The following is a 21,474-nucleotide window of genomic DNA, read 5'->3' on the forward strand; positions in this document are numbered from 1 at the left end:
ATTTTTACTTTGGTTCATTCAGCCCAATAGCATGTCTTCATAGATAAGATCAACATTTTTAACTCTGACAAATGGAAGAAGAAGATATATTTTATAAAGAGTTTTTATTTCACATCGAAGTTATGATATTAAAAATAAATAAAATTGTAAGCCACACACAAAAAATTGACCATTGTCAATTTTTTTATCTTCTCTTTTTCCCTTTTCTTTCCCTTGGTAAATACTCAAAATGTCCCTGAAATGGACAGAGCCTAGATAATAGGGGAAAAAAGTACACCTTTGGCTAATTCATGCAAAAAAAAAAAAAAGGATCAAATTTGTGTTGATGGTTCTTGGTTAAAGACACAGTACAAATCTTCCTGGCAAATTACAGAACTCACTTCTGTTATCACAGACTATAGAGAGTTGAGTGCTCTGGTTGAGAAAATGAATATTTGTCTAGACACAGCACAACTTAGTGAATATCACAGCTAAAACTTTTTGAGGTATAAGCACTTCAGTTGTTTCATGTCTCAGTTATTTATTTCCTCAACATATAAACCTTCAACCAAAATACATATTACTTTGCATTTTTTTAAAACATGAAAGAGGTTTTCAGTATAATATTAAAGTTATTTATGACCCCGCTAATCAGAAGATGAACTTGTTTTCTTCAAAATTCAAATAAACATTTGAGCCTTGAGAAACAAGACTTTAAAGAATAAAGTAATGTTAAAAATGCCCATATTGAATACATGGGAGAGATTCAGTAAATAAATAATTTGGGTCTCAAAGATAATAATTTTAAAAAATTCATTGATTAAAGTGAGTAAATTTAAGCAATTATAAAGTTAAATTTGGGGAATTTCTATTGTATTTAGGTAGTAAAATAAACCTAATCTACATGGACCAAGAGGAGAGAGATTGAGAGAAATTCACTGAAATACTTAGAGTAATATTTGATTGACTTAATTAACCCAAGTAACAGATCTTTTGCTGTATTTGTCTGTGGCCAAAGAGACCTCCTCAGATTGTTCAGTTTGTTTTATGATCTTCAAAGCTTTCTGGTAACTTCTGAAGCTGCTTTTGTTGTTCGTGGGTGGTCAGATGGAATGCCTGTGGGTACTCATCCTCATATCATCTTAAAGCTTTCACTGGATTTTATACTTCAAGTCCTGGGTCCTTGCTGGGGTACTTAACAGCTAATTCCAGGAATGAGACTAATACTCCCACCTGACACCTCAGGTCAAGTATGATTTATTTTTTTTCCCCCATTGAAGCTCCAAGTTATATAGCTGAACCTGGCTCCAGTATCCTGAGACAAGGCTTCTGTAAGGACCCTTCAACCTGGTCTGTGGATGAAGTGATACAGTTTATGAAACATAAAGATCCTAGGATATCAGTCCACCTCGCCAACCTCTTCAGGCAACATGTAACGTATCTTTTGAATCTGGTTTTCCTGCCTTTGAATGACCTCTTTGCAGGCTCTTCAGTTGGATGCTTGTTAGTGTGGATGGTGGGGGAACCCTATCAACTGATATTTCCATATGTGAGAAAGGTTACTTTGCTCAAAGTTAGATCCTTAAGTGGTAGAGGCTGGATCTGTGCTTTAAACAGGTACCTGAGTACCTTAAAATACTCCAAGAATTTAAGTTCTCAAGAGAAGATGATTCAGCATGGTCACTCACTCTCAAGTGTCTTGTCCTTTGTAATAACAGCTACAAGGATCCTCCTTCCCACCTGCTCCCTGCTTGGCCCTAGGACCATGAATAGGAGGGGTGACCACAGGCTGTAACAGGTTGTCCTCCTTGTTATGATGCCAATGAATTCAGCAACTGTATAAAATTAAGTGCAGCTTTATTTTACCTAAGAATTCATGAATACCAAGTAATATGCTTCTGTGACATAAAGTAGTTAATTAAGGAAATAAAGAATTTTAGGATGGCACCTTATGTCTTAAGTACTATGTTTATAATATTTCCTAATAAATCATATTTGTGATCAAATATGATGGATCCTTTTCAGTATTTTAAGAAAATTAATAATTGGTTTTAGCATCTAATTAACTTCAGATGACTAACTGATGAGCTTTCACCATAAACACAATACTATATAGCACATTTATAGACTGCGTTGTTGCTGATATACTTATATTCCCAGCCTTTCTAAGAATGTTAATGACCATCTGAAATTCATTTCTACCACTTAAGTTTTTCACCCTTTGTCATAGATCATGTAGTATTTTATTCAACATATAGTACTTAAAATTAGATAGTCTTACACTTAGACCATTTTTTAAAGATACTGAGTTAAATTTCCTTTTTCTTAAAATTTGAAATGAATTTAAAAATTATCAAATGATGCTTCACTATGTAAATTATATTTTAAATAATTTTGAGGAAATAAATATGTATTCAGAGAATATATATAGGGAATGTACCGCTGCTCTCTTTTACATGTTTTTATATATACATAACTTTTGACAAAATATGAAAGCATTATTATTATAATTTTTTTCTCTCTGTAGGAAATTGATGGGAAGGCTCTACTACTACTCCACCGTGATGTCATAATGAAGTATATGGGGCTGAAGTTGGGGCCAGCTCTAAAGTTATGTTACTACATTGAAAAGCTTAAAGAACGAAAATACGATTTTTAAAATGCATAAATTTAGATCAGACATAATTCTCAGTTGTCCTGATAACTTATTAATCTAAAAGAATTTTTATTCTCTTAGCAGTTTTAGTTTTCTAGACAGCTCCTAAAAAGATTGTTATATGCAGAATAACAGAACTACATTACGGTCTGGTCTACTTCTTTATATGCCATTTAATGTGTTAGTATATTCAAACTGGCACTTCTTTATGTCGTCTTATTATTGTAAAATGTATTGTTTTATCATACAGTTTACAAGTATACTTCATGCAGGAAACAGAGAAACACCATTGATTTTGGTTAAGGTTTATGTATAGAACCAAAACAGCTAAATCCCAAAGGGGGAAGTATCAGGGATTGACAAGTTCTCATGAAATCCATGAGAAATTTTCCTTAGAATTTACAGATACAACTGCAGATATCATCTCTCTCTCAGTTATTTTATGTCCGTAATCGCAGTATTCTATTTGTGCTCTACCACTTTCCAGAAAGGGAATAGCCATATAAATTATTTTCCTTTTATTTTTCTGTATGTTGTATTTGTTCATATTTAAAGAAAAAAAGCTTCTGAGCTTTCATAAAGTGTTCTTACTGTTTGATAAATTTCAGACAGTTATAGGCTAGACAGGATAGTTGTTTTATGCAGGAGGTATTAACTACATGAGTAGTTTGGCTAGGGTCTGGTTTTTTTTTTTTTCAATGAAATAGCTATTATTTTAAAACTTAAGTAGGCATTCATTTCTCACATCTCTATTTGAAGACAACTGTGCCCAAAATTTTAAAAGATACATTTTATTGTCTGCCTTTATTCCTCATATGGATACTATAACATATTTATATATTAGTCTATACCTGTAGGTGTACAAAGAAGTAAATCTGTTCTTTTTGAATTTAATATGGCACTTTACACTGCCGCAGGTAATGACAAACTATTTATGCAATAAGACATTTTCATTCTCTAAAAAAATATGTGCATCATTTGCTGTCACTAGTACCTCTCAGCTTAATCTTCAGGGGATAAGAAACAATTCATAGATTGGTTTCCATACAGGGAAATTCTCTGTCCTATGCAATGTTTCTGGTTAGTTTGCTTAATTCTGAGCCATTCTGCTAAATTTGGGAAGATGTGTTAATTCTGACTTATTATTTTGGGCTTAACTTTTAAAGTAGAACTTTCAGGGGGAAATGGTGCTATATGTTTATTGTTATTACTTTGTATAACTTTGTAATACTGTTTATAAGCTATGAGAGTCTGTGCTAAAAGTATTAGCCACTTGTTGAAAATGCCAATGGAATATACACCAGGGACAAGAATGTACATTTTATTTTTTAGAAAACCAAATGTACTTTATACAAGAATGCAAGTATTTAATGGGTGGTTTCACCTATGTTATTCCTTTTGTGTTATAAAAAATTCTAATTTAAACTTGGTCTTTTCTCAGATTGAGTGAAGATGCTGTGTCCAATTGAACAGTCCTCAGGTGTTTATACAAATACTATGTTTTTACAGTTCTCAGATTTTAAAATATAATAAAGTTAATTAACTGCAAAAACTAGTGTCAAAGCCTCAGATGCGATTTGCTTTCACCTCATTACATTTTTGTATGAATTGGTTATATTGAAAAAGAACTGCTCTAGTAAGTTTGCGGTTTTATATGTCCAAATGCTTGGGTTTTCACACTTGACTTCATTCTATGGGTTGAACAGATTCCTAGGAGCAAAGGCTGGTCTCTTGTGGGGGCCTTAAACAAGACCCCAGGAGAACAGTCAGAAGTTTAAGTCAATGAGCTTTATCTGTGCTCAAAACCTTTGTTACTTGCAATATTATTGATGAAGTGAGCAAGACAGGAAATGCCAGTTCCCCCAGGTATCATCCCACCTGAGTTCATTCATCTGGCTGGCAATTCTGGCTGCTCCCTTATCACCGGGGCCAGAAGCCATACCACCTGTCTGCCTTCAGCTGTCCCAGCTTACCTGGTGGGAAGGTCTTAGAGGCTCAGGGTTGTGGCCTTCCGTATCCGACCCTTCAGCCCACCCGCCCCAGGAGCTGCTGCTCAGTGCCTGGGAACCCAGCAGCTTCCTGCTGTTGCTTCTCAGCAGCCTATCCCACTGTTGACTGGAGGCGTCAGAGCCATAACAGGCTCCAGGGAGGATGCTCAAGTGACTGGAATGGGGCATCCATTAGCTGTCTGAGACTTGGGTGATTTAGAACCACTTGTTCTTCCCTGATGGTTTGTAAATTATTAGTGCAGAGACTATCACGTTATGTTAGCCTCCTGTGAACTTGCCAGGCTTTTGAAATCTTCCTTAGTTTTGTCAGCAGAATCTGGGCACATCAAGCATTTGCTTTCATTTGCATGATTTCTGATTGTTGGAGTGTCTTGTAGGACATGTTCTAGAGAAGGATTTCCCAGACTTTTAAACCTGGCCCCCTCTGTAAACATGAAAAGGCCATGCCTTTCTGTGATATTATTAGAAATTAAAAATTCACAATCACAACTGGGAACAATCAATGTAATTGGGAGGAAAGCGCTGCTTTTTGAAGCTGCAGAAGGGATTGTACTCAGGTGGCTGAGGAAATGAAGCACATTTATGTACATTTGGGGGGCTGTTTCTACAGTGTGATGCTGGGACTTGTTTGTAAGTCCTCTGAGGCTGATCCGGGGAATGGGGGTGAGGGGCTCTAGGGGAGGAAACACGCAAACCAGGGCCCACCTTTGGAATGCACAGTGGACAGTGTTCTTTCCACTCCCTCCCGATCTGCCCCCTCTTGTCCAGCGGCTTCATGGAATTGAGCTTTGAAAGCACCTGTCCCCTGTGAGTGCAGACTTGGCTGGAGCTTGCCACACTAGAGGCGACTCTGGTGTTATAGGGCCACCTTCCCTGGCTTTAGGGATGCTATCATCTCTGAGGGGAGATCCTTAAGACATGAGGGGAGAAGAAGGGAGAGGGAAATGAATTTCTTCGACTGAAAAGGGCACACTGGTTGAAAAATGCTGGCCTGAGATAATTATAAAGAAACCTGGAGGGATGGGGATGGGTAGGAAGGAAAGCACAGAGTAGTAAAATGCCTTCCTCCTCTCTCCATCCCCCCCTTTTTTTTGTAGTAGTAGTACTTTTAACAGAGAGCCCAGATCCCAGGAGCTTCACATGGATGGAAAGTTACTTCTCTTGTCATACTGAGAATAGAAGGCGTTCCACATATATCAGAGATCCACGCTTTCCCCATCTTGTTCTGCTTTCCTTGACATATGGCTTCCATCTCTTGGCCCAATATGGTTGCTCTCACACCTGCCGTTACATCCACGTTCACATGCAGCCACTACTAGGCCCTGGGGGGGGTCTTGAACTAGGAGGCTGTATGCCCAGCGGAATGCTCTTAATCTGAAACAGGAGAACTGATTTTGTATAAAATCATCATTCATTGTCTCACACGTATATTCCATCGTGATCCACACGAAGGTGATAATTGAAGCTTAAGCGGTGGGATGAAAACTGTAAAGTGGCATCTGTGGCATGGATGAGTGTTGGCAGTAGATTCATAGCATAGGAGGCTGGGTGGGGGTGACGGCACTGAGAGCTGAAGAGGACGGGAACTTTAGAAGAGTTAGGAGGAATTTGTGCTTCGTGGCCCCTTCAATGATAATGTAAAGACAAATATTAGACTTTGTTTTCAATTACTTTTGGTTACTGACCTGTTTCTTTTTCCCCTCTTATGTTTTTGTTTTTTCTCCCACCACGCGGGCTGCCATTAAAAGGGCCACGTGCAAGAAGCAGATGGCCCCAGTTTTTCGCAAGCACACGCTCTGGCACTGCAACCTCACCAGCCCCACCCCCATGTGCCACCTGCCATGCTACCTCCCAACCCCTGCCCGCCCAACGTCTCTGCCCCCACCCATGCCCCTGGCCCCGCTTATGCTGTCACAGCCACAGCCCCTCACCCAGTCCCCACTCTTCCCTCGGCCCCCATGCCCCCCAACAGCGCCACCCCTCACCCAACCCCTAGCCAAGCTTGCCCCTGTTGTGTCCCCCACCCCCACCCCAGCACAGCGCTGCTCCCTGCTCAAAGCGCACGATGCGGGGGGCTGAAACGCAGCACCCTTGGCCTGTTTCTTTAAAAGCCTCTCCAGATTAGATTGGACGTAATTTTGTGTTTCAGAATTAGAACGAGAATTACACAGTGAGGGAGAGAGAATCTTGGGGATGATGTGGCTATTTCAGCAGTGACTAGCAGAGGTGTGAGTGGAGTACAGAAGGGATGGGAGACGCATGACAGTCACACTGTCCCACCTTTCCTCCAGCCATCAGAGCCTTTGGATGGCAACAGAAGAGCAGACCTACCTAAAGGGATGCAGTGAGCCTTGGGAGGGCCAGGGGCTTTGTTCTCCTTTGGGGTAGGTGGCCCTGCTCTTGAGTTCCGCTCAGGGGAAAAGGCCTGGGGTTCTGGTGTGCAGACTGAGGGGCTTGGCCTCCACCTCAAGGAGCACTTCTCTTTACCTACACCAGCGATTTCAACCTTTTTTCATCTCATGGCACACATAAACTAATTACTAAAATTCTGTAGCACACCAAAAAATATAATTCTCTCTGCCGTGACAAAAAACAGGTATAATTTTGACTCATTCACACCGGATGGCTATTCTTGTGTTGACTGTTGTCATTCTTTTACTTGACAATCTAAGGAAAAAGAGGTCAGTGCTCATGAGTAAATAGTCAGGTATTGCATGTTTTAAAAATCCTTGCAGCATGCCAGCTGAAAATCACTGCTTTACATGGACAGGAAGGAGGAGGAGCCAAGCTGAAATGGAGATGTTTAGAGGGCAATTTTCCCAGGGGGAAATGAGAGGCAGGAGGACTTGTTCCAGTCGACCTCACTGTGCCAGCTGCCTTGGCCTCAGTAGAAGGAAGAGGCTTGATCTGCTCTGAGTGGAGCTCTTGGGCTGCTTAGGGTGAGGGTCCAGTGGCCTGCAGCCTCTCTTGGCAATGGGATGAGTCCAGGAGCTGGACGGGATGGTTCCGAGGCTCCTGGAGCCACCTGGACACATGCAGGTAATGGAGTTGTGGCCAGAGGGGCTCAGCCCTGGGAAGACATAGAGGAGAAATCCAGATGCAAGGTCAGTACGTGAACTTAAAATTGCTACAAAATCCAGATTTCATGGAATTGTGATATTAAATATAAGGTGACCTTCTACAATGTTCCCTGAGCTCCATAGTGGGGCCCCATGTCCTCAGGCCAGGCATCTCCTGAGCAACCCTGGCCACTTTCCTTGTCTCTTTTTGGAGCATCTCCTGGGCACAAGAGCATCATCAGTCTTGCCACATATGTTACAAAGAAGTATGAGATAGAAGGATGTACCTAAGGCACACGGGCTTTGACACACACATCTTAGTTTCTGTCTCTGTGACTTGGTCCCATTGCTTTAGCTCTCGAGGTGAGGACCACCCATTCCCCTAGCAATGTAAGAATTCAGGGAGATGCAGCTGAGGAAGCAGCTTGGAAGGCCAGGGATGAAAGTGTGTGCTCCTTTATTCCTGCCTTACCCCCACTCAGTCCCTTCTGCTCCGTTTCCACATCCTGATCACAGCCCACCCATTACACTGGGGCCCAGGAAGGAAGCTATGTGGCTTGATATTAAGGAAGATTTTCAGTTTTTCAAACAAATTTTAGAGTTACTAGCAATCCCCTGGCTGCGCAGTGTTGGTGCCTCTTTCTATGGAGGATGGACAGCTTCACACGATGTCCTGGGGTAGAGTAGTCACTTCTTACAGTGAAGGCAGCTTCATTATTCGCCTCTGTCCCCATTTGGTTCACTTCATCCCTGGGCAAGTGGGGGGTTTTCTAATCAGTGATTTTGTTCTATCAGCCCTGCCTTTTTCCTCCTGGCAGGGTGGGATTTCTGGGTGCATGAGTCCAGTTAATTCCAGAATCCACCTGTAGGCTCCTTGGCCTGTTACTCTAAGCTGTGTCTTCCAACTTAGCTCTAGTAAGAGGAAGATGTTATTTTAGCCTTCATCTTTATTCTTCTTTTTAATGTATTTTATTGATTATATTGTTACAATAGTTACAACTTTCTCCCCTTTACTCCCCTCCACCCAGCATCTCCCTCCCCCAGCAATCCCCTCCAAGTCCATACCCATGGTTCGTACATACAAGCTTTCCCGCTTCACCCTTTCATATATTCTTCTTCTGCTTCTCTCTCTTTTTTTTAGGAAATATGTGATTAATTAATTATTTTAACAATAAAAAATAGCAATCCCTCCCTCTCAGACTTAAGACCCTTTATAATCTTATAAAGGACAATGGGCGAAGGTCTTGAGCTCCTCTAGCTGCTTCAAGCTGGACATGGTAGTCGTCCTACCTACCCTTGGGTCCAGAAATCCCTATTAATAGTGGGGGTGTGGAGGGGAGGGTGGCCTTCCCACATGGGGAAGGATCGTGCAGACTCCAGGTCAGTTGGCGGTCTCCGGACAACGGTGTGCTTGGTTTAACAGGCTGGCATCCTTGTTGTGTTCTGGGGGAAACAGATTTGGCAAAAAGGGTTAAAAGACATCATTCAATCCATAACTACTAGATGACAAAAGGCAGGTATTAATTATTCAATGTCCCACATTAGGGGGAAAAAAAAAAAAGAAAAAAAGGGCTTCTTTGGAGGAAGGTGTGCTAGGCACATCTCACCTGTCCAAAACCCTTTTGCCCATTATACTTAGTTTGGGCTGAAGGAAATAGTTTAGGTTTCCCCCCTCTCAGACCTCTGGGTCCTTTCTGTCCAAGCCATTAGGATAGAAAAGAGAAACCAGTTTTAAAGTGAAGCCGACAGACCACCCCATTCTTCACCAACCCAGCCATTTAATTCAGCCAAACCATTGAGTCTCAGTAGGCAGCGCTGCAGAGATTAAGTGAGGCTTATACGTACAGACAATCACTCAGGTAATGTGGTCATAGGCTTATGCCCTTTGAAAACAGAAAACACATGTTAATTTATGTAACATAACCCACAAACAAGTCTCTAAATCTGTAAAACTGTCTTATAGGGAAGACATCCAGTTGCAAGGCACTTGACATTCTTCTTGCCTGCAACTTGAATATCTTTGATGATATCACAGACATGGTTTAATTTTCAAGTGAAACCATATTTTAAATGAAAAGAAACTTTTGAGACGGTTAGCTGCACTACTTTATAGTCTACCACTGATCATTGTGATTTTCCTTGAATAATGATTTTTCTTCCTAAGATTACCCTCCTTGTCATTAAAGGGACTACAATAAGTCCATTTTTAATTTATCCTGTTCATTTCCATAAACATAACAAGAGCAGCGAATGATCACTTATGATCTTTAGTTCTGCTTTGCTGGAACTTACCCAAGGAACATTTAGGGTGACCCTCAGTCTGCTCTTCAGGGCACAGATGCTGGGCCACATACCTGGCATTCATCCTTGCCTGTACACACCTGTCCTTTCCAAGTCTTTCTGGTTTTTCATTGTGCCTTAAGGTCCCTTCTAGCCATCTTTCAGGAAAACAACCTTCGTTCCTTCCCTGGAAAGATTGCTGTGGACCGCACAACCAACCATGGTATCAGGACTTTTATCTCGCGGGCTTTTATTACCTTTGAAAGTCATTCCCAGTTCCTCAGAGCTTTTTGGTAGCAACCTGAGCCCAAGCATGTCTCCTTTTGACTTGACATTCCAGTCAAAGACTTGGTCAAAAAAAAAAAAAAAAAGGAACCTCTATTAACAACTGGTCTTATTAGTTTTACGCAAAGAAACTTATGTCATTACTTACTTGTTTAGAATGCCAAAATCTAGAGGGATCAGATAGGGAGAAAAATATGCAATGTGAAGGAAAATCTTTGTCCTAATATTCACTGAACTGGCATTTCCATTCTTCATATTTTCAATTTTCCCTCACTAAAAAAATTTTTTTGCTTGTTTTTCCATTACAGTTGTCTCACTTTTTTCCCCCTCTTGCTTCCCTGCTCCCTGCCCCTCCCTTCCCCCACATTCAGTCCCCACTCAGTTGCCCATGTCCGTGGGTCATTTATACATGTTCTTTGACTTGACCCTTCCCCTTCTTACCCCCTTCTCTCTCTCCCACCTCCCCCCTTGTTACTGTTAGTCTACTTCTTGTTTACATAGCTCTGGTTCAATTTTGCTCATTTGTTTGTGTTGTTCATTAGTTTCCTGTAATAGGTGACAGCATAAGGTATTTTTCTCTCGTTGCCTGGCTTATTTCGCTAAGCATAATTCTCTCTAGTTCCATCCATGTTGTTGCAAATGGCAGGAGTTCCTTCTTTCTTTCTGCTACATAGTACTCCATTGTGTAAATGTACCACAGTTTTTTGATCCACTCATCTACACATGGGCACTTAGGCTGTTTCCAGCACTTGGCTATTGTAAATAGTGCTGCTATGAACATTGGGGTGCATAGGTTCTTTTGAATTGGTGTTTCAGGATTTTTCGGATATAATCCTAGCAATGGAATTGCTGGTTCAAAAGGCAGTTCCATTTTTAGTTTTTTGAGGTAATTTCAAACTCTCTTCCACAGTGGCTGCACCAGTCTGCATTCCCACCAGCAATGCACCAGGGTTACCATTTCTCTGCATCTTCTCCAGCACAAGTTGTTTGTTGATCTGTTGATGATGGCCATTTTGACTGGTGTGAGGTGGTATCTCATTGTGGTTTTTATTTGCACCTCTCTGATGGCTAGTGATGTTGAGCATTCTTTCATATGTCTATGGGCCCTCTGTATGTCCTCTTTGGAGAAGTGTTTGTTCAGGTCCTTTGCCCATTTTTTAATTGGGTTGTCTGTCTTCTTGGTGTTGAGTCGTATAAGTTCTTTATATATTTTGGAGATCAATCCCTTGTCTGAGATGTCATTGGCGAATATATTTTCCCATATGGTTGGTTTCCTTTTCATCTTGCTGATGTTTTCTTTAGCTAAGCAGAAACTTTTTAGTTTGATGTAGTCCCATTTGTTTATTCTTTCCTTTATTTCCCTTGCCTTAGGAGATATATCAGTAAAAATGTTGCTACGTGGGATATCTGAAATTTTCCTGCCTATTTTTTCCTCTAGGACTTTTATGGTATCACGGCTTACATTTAAGTCTTTGATCCATTTTGACTTTATTCTGGTGTATGGTGTAAGTTGGTGGTCTAGTTTCATTTTTTTGCATGTCCCTGTCCAGTTCTCCCAACACCATTTGTTGAAGAGGCTCTTTTCACTCCATTTGATGTTCTTTCCCCCTTTGTCAAATATTAGTTGACCATATGAACCTGGGTTTATTTCTGGGCTCTCAATTCTGTTCCATTGATCTATATGTCTGTTTTTATGCCAGTACCAGACTGTTTTGATTATCGTGGCCTTGTAGTATAGTTGGATATCAGGTATTGTGATTCCTCCTACTGTGTTCTTCTTCCTCAAAATTGCTGTGGCTATTTGGGCTATTTTTTGGTTCCATATAAATTTTTGAAGTATTTGTTCTAGGTCTGTGAAATACGTTGCTGGTATTTTAATAGGGATTGCATTGAATCTATAAATTGCTTTGGGTAGTATGGACATTTTAATGATGTTGATTCTTCCCATCCATGAGCATGGTATATGCTTCCATTTATTTGTATCTTCTTTAATTTCTTTCTTCAGTGTTATGTAGCTTTCTGAGTACAGGTCTTTTACCTCCTTGGTTAAGTTTATTCCTTGGTATTTTATTTTTCTTGTTGCTATGGTAAATGGGATTTTTCTTTCAGTTTCTATCTCTGAGTTTTTATTGTTGGTGTATAAAAATGCCTTTGATTTCCTAATATTGACTTTGTATCCTGCTATTTTGCCAAATTCACTTATTAGGTTGAGTAGTTTTTTTGTGGAGTCTATAGGGTTTTCTATGTACACTATCATGTCATCTGCCAATAATGACAGTTTTACTTCCTCTTTTCCAATTTGGATGCCTTTTATTTCTCTTTCTTGTCTGATTGCTGTGGCTAGAACTTCCAAGACTATGTTGAATAGGAGTGGAGAGAGCAGACATCCTTGTCTTGTTCCTGATCTCAGGGGGAATGCTCTCAGTTTTTGCACATTGAGTATAATGTTGGCTTCAGGTTTCTCGTATATGGCCTTTATTATGTTGAGGTATGCTCTCTCTATTCCCATTTTGCTGAGAGTTTTTATGATAAATGGGTGTCGTACTTTATCAAATGCTTTTTCTGCATCTATTGATATGATCATGTGGTTTTTGTCTTTCATTTTGTTTATGTGGTGTATTACGTTTCTTGATTTGTGAATATTAAAACATCCTTGCATCCCTGGGATGAATCCCACTTGATCCTGGTGTATGATCTTTCTAATGTGTTGCTGGATCCTGTTTACCAATATTTTGTTGAGGATTTTAGCATCTATGTTCATCAGCGATATTGGCCTGTAGCTTTCTTTCTTTGTTGTGTCTTCACCTGGTTTTGGAATTAGGGTTATACTGGCTTCATAGAACGGGTTTGGGAGTCTTCCCTCTTCTTGTATCTTTTGGAATAGTCTGAGGAGCATAGGAGTTAGTTCTTTTTTTTTTTTAATGTGTTTTATTGATTATAATGTTACATTTGTCCCAATTTCCCTTCCCTCTTCTCTCCTCCACCCGGTGGCCCCCCTCCCTCCAGTTGTCCCCCCCTTTTAGACCATGTCCATTAGTTGTGCATATAGTTCTTCTCAACCTCTGTCTATTCCATTCCCTCCTACCATGATCCTTAATTTCTATATCATCTCCCTCCCTCTCCCTGCTGACCTCCCCCCAATATGTTCCCCATACCTATAGTTCTTTTTCCACTCTCGTTGCCTATTTAGTTTGCCTTGTTTCAATTCTCTAGCTTCTGTTGTTGTTTCTTGTGATGCAGTTTTCATTTTAGATTTCATAGTTTTGATCCTCCTTTTTCTAAACCAGTCCCTTTAACATCTCATATAACAGTGGTTTGGATCTAATGAACTCTTTCAGTTTTGTTTTGTCCTGGAAACACTTTCTCTGCCCTTCTATTCTGAATGACAATTTCGCTGGATAGAGTATTCGTGGTTGTAGGTTTTTGCTTTTCATTACTTTGAATATTTCTTGCCAGTCCCTTCTTGCCTGCAGGGTCTCCCTTGAGAAGTCAGCTGATAGTCTAATTGGGACCCCTTTGTACATGATTCTTTTCTTCTCTCTTGCTGCTTTTAAGATTCTCTCTTTATCTTTAACTTTTGACATTTTGTTTATAATGTGTCTTGGAGTGGTTCTCCCTGGATCCAGTTTTTTTGGAATTCTCTGTGCTTCCTGGACCTGTAAGTCTATTTCCTTCCCCAAGTTTGGGAAGTTCTGCTTTATTATATTTTCACTTAATTTTTCAATTTCTAGTTCATCTTCTTCACCGTCTGGCTAACCAATGATTCTTATGTTAGGCCTTTTATAGCTGTCCCAGAGGTTTCTGATCCTCTCATCATTTTCCTTGCTTCCCGTTTTTTCTCTCTGCACTGGTTGACTGTTTGTTCCTTCTCTGTGTTCTGGTTTGTTGATTTGAACTCTGGATTTTATTTCCTCACCATCTATCTCATATGTGGTTTTGTTCCTTTCATTATGAGTGTTTTTCGATTCTTTCTCATCTTTTTCCAGATCTTTTGTTAATTCTGTAAGCCACCTGATAACAATGGCCCTGAACTGAGCCTCTGACAGGTTTCTTATATGTTCATCTGACAGATTCTTCATCTGTTGCCTGGTGAGCTGTGCCACCGGGATTTCTATAGTTGTCTGCCTCATTTTGACAGATGTGTTTTGTTTTCTTGGGCCGGCTATAGGGGGCAGTGCCTGTGTACTCGTCACAACCCAGCAACCGGTGCGATCCGCAACCTTTTCCACTGCGCTGTGGCCCTTTGTCGTCACAACCCAGCGACCGGCGGTGGTCCAGCAACCTTTTTTGCTGAGCTGTGGTGCTTTGTCGTCACAACCCAGCGACCGGCGCCTTTCCGCAACCTCTTTCGCAGCCCTGTGGCACTTTGTGTGGGGGCGGGGGTTCAAGATGGATTCACACAGTTATTCCGCTAGGAGACCGGGATCCGTCCTCCCGCCCTCTGGGCCTCACTGTTCAAAACGATGTGGTGTCTGCTTTCCCCAGCGTTGGGGTTGCAAGCTGCTGAGGTTCGACTGCAGCCGGGATTGTTCTCCCTGCCGCTGGGATTGTTCTCCCTGCCGCTGTCCCTGGTGCGACTGCAAACAGCACCACCCACTTTCGCTCTTCCTACCTGCCCAAAGGGCGCCGCTGGTTTATAACTTCATACTTTGGGCTTCCGTGTAGTTTTATTTTCTGGAATTTCTAGTTATCTTTTGTTTTGAAGTAGTTGTATTCCTCTCTAGTTGTAGAGGGAGACCGAGCGTGTCCGTCTAAGCCTCCATCTTGGCCGGAAGTCTCAGGAGTTAGTTCTTTCCTAAATGTTTTGTAGAATTCACTTGTGAAGCCATCCGGTCCAGGGCTTTTGTGTGCTGGGAGTTTTTTGATTACTGCTTCAATTTCACTAGCTGCTATTGGTCTATTCAGACTTTCTGCTTCTTCTTGATTCAGTTTGGGAAGACTATAGGTTTCCAGGAATTTGTCCATTTCCTCTAGGTTGTCAAATTTCTTGCCATACAGTTGTTCGTAATAATTTCTTACAATCCTTTGTATTTCTGTTGTATCAGTTGTGATTTCTCCTCTTTTGTTTCTGATTTTATTTATTTGGGTCCTTTCTCTCTTTTTCTTGATGAGGCTGGTTAAAGGTTTGTCAATATTGTTTATCTTTTCAAAGAACCAGCTCCTACTTTTGTTGATCTTTTGAATTGTTAGTTTAGTCTCTATGTCCTTTAATTGTGCTCTGACCTTGATGATTTCCTTCCTTCTACTTGATCTGGGCTTTGCTTGTTGTTCTTCCTCTAGTTCTTGTAGCCGTAGGGTTAGATTTTTTTTATTAGAGATTCTCCTAGCTTTTTTAGATAGGCCTGTATTGCTATGAACTTTCCTCTCATGACTGCTTTCGCTGTATCCCATAGGTTTTTGGTTGTTGTGTGTTCATTATCATTAGTTTCCAGAAACTTTTTGATTTTTTCCTTGATGTCATTGTTAACCCATTCATTATGTAATAGCATGTTATTCATTCTTCATGAGTTTGAATGTTTTTGAATTTTTTCCTTGAGTTTGATTTCTAATTTTAAGCCATTATGATCTGAGAAGATGCTTGATATAATTTCAATTTTCTTGAATTTGTTAAGGCTTGTTTTGTGTCCTACCATGTGGTCTAACTTTGAAAATGTCCCATGTGCACTTGAGAAGAATGTATATTTTGCTTCTTTGGGGTGAAAACTTCTATATATATCGACTAAATCCATTTGATCTAGAGTGTTGTTCAGTGCCTCAATATCTTTGGTGTTCCTTTGCTTCGAAGATCTGTCCATTGTTGACAATGGGGTGTTAAAGTCCCCTACTATGAGTGTGTTGTTGTCTATATCTTTCTTGGAGTCTTTCAAAATTTTCCTTATATATTTGGGTGCTCCTAAGTTGGGTGCATATATATTTATAAGGGTTATAGCTTCTTGATGGATTTTTCCTTTAAGTATTATGAAATGCCCTTCTTTGTCTCTTTTTATGGACTTTGCTGTGAAATCTGTTTTGTCTGATATAAGTATTGCTACCCCAGCTTTTTTTCATGTGCATTTGCTTGAAATACTTTTTTTCATTCCTTTACTTTCAGTCTGTGTAGATCTTTTGTTCTAAGGTGGGTCTCTTGTAGACAGCATATATGTGGGTCATTCTTTCTAATCCATTCAGCTACCCTATGTCTTTTTTTTTTTTTAAAGTATATTTTATTGATTATGCTGTTACAGTAGTTCCAATTTTTTCCCCCTTTACTCCCCTCCACCCAGTATCTCCCTCCCCCAGCATCCCCCCCCAAGTCCATACCCATGGTTCATAAAAAATAACTATCCCTCCCTCTCAGATATTAAGACCCTTTGTAATCTTGTAAAGGACAATGGGCGAAGGTCTCAAGCTCCTCTAGCTGCTTCAAGCTGGACATGGTCGTCGTCCTACCTACCCTTGGGTCCAGAAATCCCTAATAAGAGTGGGGGTGTGGAGGGGAGGGTGGCCTTCCCACATGGGGAAGGATCATGCAGACTCCAGGTCAGTTGGCTGTCTCCGGACAATGGCGTGCTTGGTTTAGCAGGCTGGCATCCTTGTTGTGTTCTGGGGGCAACAGATTTGGCAAAAAGGGTTAAAAAGCATCATTCAATCCATAACTACTAGGTGGCAAAAGGCAGGGATTAATTTTTCAATGTTCCACATTAGGAGAAAAAAAAAAAAAAAAAAAAAAAAAAGGGCTTCTTTGGAGGAAGGTGTGCTAGGCACATCTCTCCTGTCCAAAACCCTTTTGCCCATTTTATTTAGTTTGGGCTGAGGGAAATAGTTTATGTTTCCCCCCTCTCAGACCTCTGGGCCCTTTCTGTCCTAGCCATTAGGATAGAAAAGAGAATTCAGTTTTAAAGTGAAGCCCACAGACCACCCCATTCTTCACCAACTCAGCCATTTAGTTCAGCCAAACTGTTGAGTCTCCGGAGGCAGCGCTGCAGAGAGGATTAAGTGAGGCTTATGCGTACAGACAATCACTCAGGTAATGCGGTCATAGGCTTATGCCCTTTGAAAACAGAAAACACATGTTAATTTATGTAACATAACCTACAAAAAAGTCTCTAAATCTGTAAGACTGTCTTATTGGGAAGACATACAGTTGCAAGGCACTTGACATTCTACTTGCCTGCAACTTGAATCTCTTTGGTGATATCACAGATACGGTTTAATTTTCAAGTGAAACCATTTTTTAAATGAGAAGAAACTTTTAAGACGGTTAGCTGCCCTACTTTACAGTCTGCCACTGATCATTGTGATTTTCCTTGAATACTGATTTTTCTCCCTAAGATTACTCTCCTTGTCTTTAAAGGGACTACAATAAGTCCATTTTTAATTTATCCTGTTCATTTGCATAAGCATAACAAGAGCAGCAAATGATCACTTATGATCTTTAGTTCTGTTTTGCTGGAACTTACCCAAGGAACATTTAGGGTGGCCCTCAGTCTGCTCTTCAGTGCACAGAAGCTGGGCCACATACCTGGCATTCATCCTTGCCTGTACACACCTGTCCTTTCCAAGTCTTTCTGGTTTTCCATTGTGCCTTAAGGTCCCTTCTAGCCATCTTTCAGGAAAACAACCTTCGTTCCTTCCCTGGAAAGATTGCTGTGGACCGCACAACCAACCATGGCAGCAGGCCTTTTATTTCGCGGGCTTTTATTACCTTTGAAAGTCATTCCCAGTTCCTTAAGGCTTTTTGGTAACAACATGAGCCCAAGCATGTCTCCTTTAGGCTTGACATTCCAGTCAAAGGCTTGTTCAGAAAAAGGAACCTCTATTAACAACTGGTCTTATTAGGTCTATGCAAAGAAACTTAAGTCATTACTTACTTGTTTAGAATGCCAAACTCTGGAGAGATCAAATAGGGAGAAAAATATACAACGTGAAGGAAAATCTTTGTCCTAATATTCACTGAACTGGCATTTCCATTCTTCATATTTTCATTTTCACCCACTAAAAAAAATTTTTTTGTTTGTTTTTCCATTACAGTTGTCTCACTTTTTTTTTTTCCCCTCTTGCTTCCCTGTATCCTGCCCCTCCCTTCCCCCACATTCAGTCCCCACTCAGTTGCCCATGTCTGTGGGTCATTTATATATGTTCTTTGATTTTACACTTCCCCTTCTTACCCCCTTTTCTCCCTCCCCCCTCCCCCCTTGTTACTGTTAGTCTACTCCTTGTTTACATACCTCTGGTTCAATTTTGCTCATTTGTTTGTGTTGTTCATTAGTTTCCTGTAATAGGTGACAGCATAACGTATTTTTCTTTCGTTGCCTGGCTTATTTCGCTAAGCATAATTCTCTCTAGTTCCATCCATGTTGTTGCAAATGGTAGAAGTTCCTTCTTTCTTTCTGCTACATAGAACTCCATTGTGTAAATGTACCACAGTTTTTTGATCCACTCATCTACAGATGGGCATTTAGGTTGTTTCCAGCACTTGGCTATTGTAAATAGTGCTGCTATGAACATTGGAGTGCATAGGTTCTTTTGAATTGGTGTTTCAGGATTTTTCGGATATAATCCCAGTAATGGAATTGCTGGTTCAAAAGGCAGTTCCATTTTTAGTTTTTTGAGGAAATTCCAAACTGTTTTCCATAGTGGCTGCACCAGTCTGCATTCCCACCAGCAATGCACCAGGGTTCCCGTTTCTCCGCATCCTCTCCAGCACAAGTTGTTTGTTGATTTGTTGATTATGGCCATTCTGACTGGTGTGAGGTGGTATCTCATTGTGGTTTTTATTTGCATCTCTCTGATGGCTAGTGATGTTGAGCATATTTTCATATGTCTATGGGCCCTCTGTATGTCTTCTTTGGAGAAGTGTTTGTTCAGGTCCTTTGCCCATTTTTTAATTGGGTTGTCTGTCTTCTTGGTGTTGAGTCGTATGAGTTCTTTATATATTTTGGAGATCAATCCCTTGTCTGAGATGTCATTGGCGAATATATTTTCCCATATGGTTGGTTTCCTTTTCATCTTGCTGATGTTTTCTTTAGCTGAGCAGAAACTTTTTAGTTTGATGTAGTCCCATTTGTTTATTCTTTCCTTTATTTCCCTTGCCTTAGGAGATATATCAGTGAAAATGTTGCTACGTGGGATATCTGAAATTTTCCTGCCTATTTTTTCCTCTAGGACTTTTATGGTATCACGGCTTACATTTAAGTCTTTGATCCATTTTGACTTTATTCTGGTGTATGGTGTAAGTTGGTGGTCTAGTTTCATTTTTTTGCATGTCCCTGTCCAGTTCTCCCAACACCATTTGTTGAAGAGGCTCTTTTCACTCCATTTGATGTTCTTTCCCCCTTTGTCAAATATTAGTTGACCATATGAACCTGGGTTTATTTCTGGGCTCTCTATTCTGTTCCATTGATCTATATGTCTGTTTTTATGCCAGTACCAGACTGTTTTGATTACCGTGGCCTTGTAGTATAGTTTGATATCAGGTATTGTGATTCCTCCTACTGTGTTCTTCTTCCTCAAAATTGCTGTGGCTATTCGGGCTCTTTTTTGGTTCCATATAAATTTTTGAAGTATTTGTTCTAGGTCTGTGAAATATGTTGCTGGTATTTTAATAGGGATTGCATTGAATCTATAAATTGCTTTGGGTAGTATGGACATTTTAATGATGTTGATTCTTCCCATCCATGAGCATGGTATATGCTTCCATTTATTTGTATCTTCTTTAATTTCTTTCTTCAATGTTATGTAGTTTTCTGAGTACAGGTCTTTTACCTCCTTGGTTAAGTTTATTCCTAGGTATTTTATTTTTCTTGTTGCTATGGTAAATTGAATTTTTCTTTCAGTTTCTATCTCTGAGTTTTTATTGTTGGTGTATAAAAATGCCTTTGATTTCTTAATATTGACTTTGTATCCTGCTATTTTGCCGAATTCACTTATTAGGTCGAGTAGTTTTTTTGTGGAGTCTATAGGGTTTTCTATGTACACTATCATGTCATCTGCAAATAATGACAGTTTTACTTCCTCTTTTCCAATTTGGATGCCTTTTATTTCTCTTTCTTGTCTGATTGCGGTGGCTAGAACTTCCAAGACTATGTTGAATAGGATTGGGGAGAGCGGACATCCTTGTCTTGTTCCTGATCTCAGGGGGAATGCTCTCAGTTTTTGCCCATTGAGTATGATGTTGGCTTCAGGTTTCTCATATATGGCCTTTATTATGTTGAGGTATGCTCCCTCTATTCCCATTTTGCTGAGAGTTTTTATCATAAATGGGTGTTGTACTTTATCAAATGCTTTTTCTGCATCTATTGATATTATCATGTGGTTTTTGTCTTTCATTTTGTTTATGTGGTGTATTACGTTTATTGATTTACGAATGTTAAACCATCCTTGCATCCCTGGGATGAATCCTACTTGATCGTGGTGTATGATCTTTCTAATGTGTTGCTGGATCCGGTTTGCCAATATTTTGTTGAGGATTTTAGCATCTATGTTCATCAGCGATATTGGCCTGTAGTTTTCTTTCTTTGTTGTGTCTTGACCTGGTTTTGGAATTAGGGTTATACTGGCTTCATAGAATGAGTTTGGCAGTCTTCCCTCTTCTTGTATCTTTTGGAATAGTCTGAGAAGGATAGGAGTTAGTTCTTTCCTAAATGTTTTGTAGAATTCACTTGTGAAGCCATCCGGTCCAGGGCTTTTGTGTGCTGGGAGTTTTTTGATTACTGCTTCAATTTCACTAGCTGTTATTGGTCTATTCAGACTTTCTGCTTCTTCTTGATTCAGTTTGGGAAGACTATAGGTTTCCAGGAATCTGTCCATTTCCTCTAGGTTGTCAAATTTCTTGCCATACAGTTGTTCATAATAATTTCTTATAATCGTTTGTATTTCTGTGGTATCAGTTGTGATTTCTCCTCTTTCATTTCTGATTTTATTTATTTGGGTCCTCTCTCTTTTTTTCTTGATGAGCCTGCTTAAAGGCTTGTCAATTTTGTTTATTTTTTCAAAGAACCAGCTCCTACTTTTGTTGATCTTTTGAATTGTTAGTTTAGACTCTATGTCATTTAATTCTGCTCTGATCTTGATGATTTCCTTCCTTCTACTTGATCTGGGCTTTGCTTGTTGTTCTTCCTCTAGATCTTGTAGCTGTAGGGTTAAATTTTTTATTAGATATTCCTCTAGCTTTTTTAGGTAGGCCTGTATTGCTATGAACTTTCCTCTTAGGACTGCTTTCGCTGTA

At 40.1% G+C, this 21,474-nt stretch overlaps 1 protein-coding gene and 1 non-coding gene across 2 annotated transcripts in view; one reads left to right on the forward strand and one right to left on the reverse strand.

The window, feature by feature from the left end:
• Positions 1-2,654, forward strand: part of SCML2 (Scm polycomb group protein like 2) — a 58,935-nt gene extending 56,281 nt beyond the window's left edge. The window contains exons 10-11 of the mRNA XM_090264167.1: positions 1,260-1,411; positions 2,507-2,654. Coding sequence (XP_090120293.1) covers positions 1,260-1,411; positions 2,507-2,638 — 284 coding nt within the window. The 3' untranslated portion in view covers positions 2,639-2,654. The remainder of the gene's footprint in view (positions 1-1,259; positions 1,412-2,506) is intronic.
• A 3,716-nt stretch (positions 2,655-6,370) lies between these two features.
• LOC149991815 (small nucleolar RNA SNORA76) lies at positions 6,371-6,489 on the reverse strand. The gene has a single exon (XR_016508811.1). It is a non-coding gene; the product is annotated as a small nucleolar RNA SNORA76 (small nucleolar RNA).
• Between the last annotated feature and the right edge of the window lie 14,985 nt (positions 6,490-21,474).

The sequence above is a fragment of the Furipterus horrens genome, unplaced genomic scaffold (assembly GCF_987537825.1).
Source record: "Furipterus horrens unplaced genomic scaffold, mFurHor1.1.pri manual_scaffold_17, whole genome shotgun sequence".
NCBI lineage: Eukaryota > Metazoa > Chordata > Mammalia > Chiroptera > Furipteridae > Furipterus > Furipterus horrens.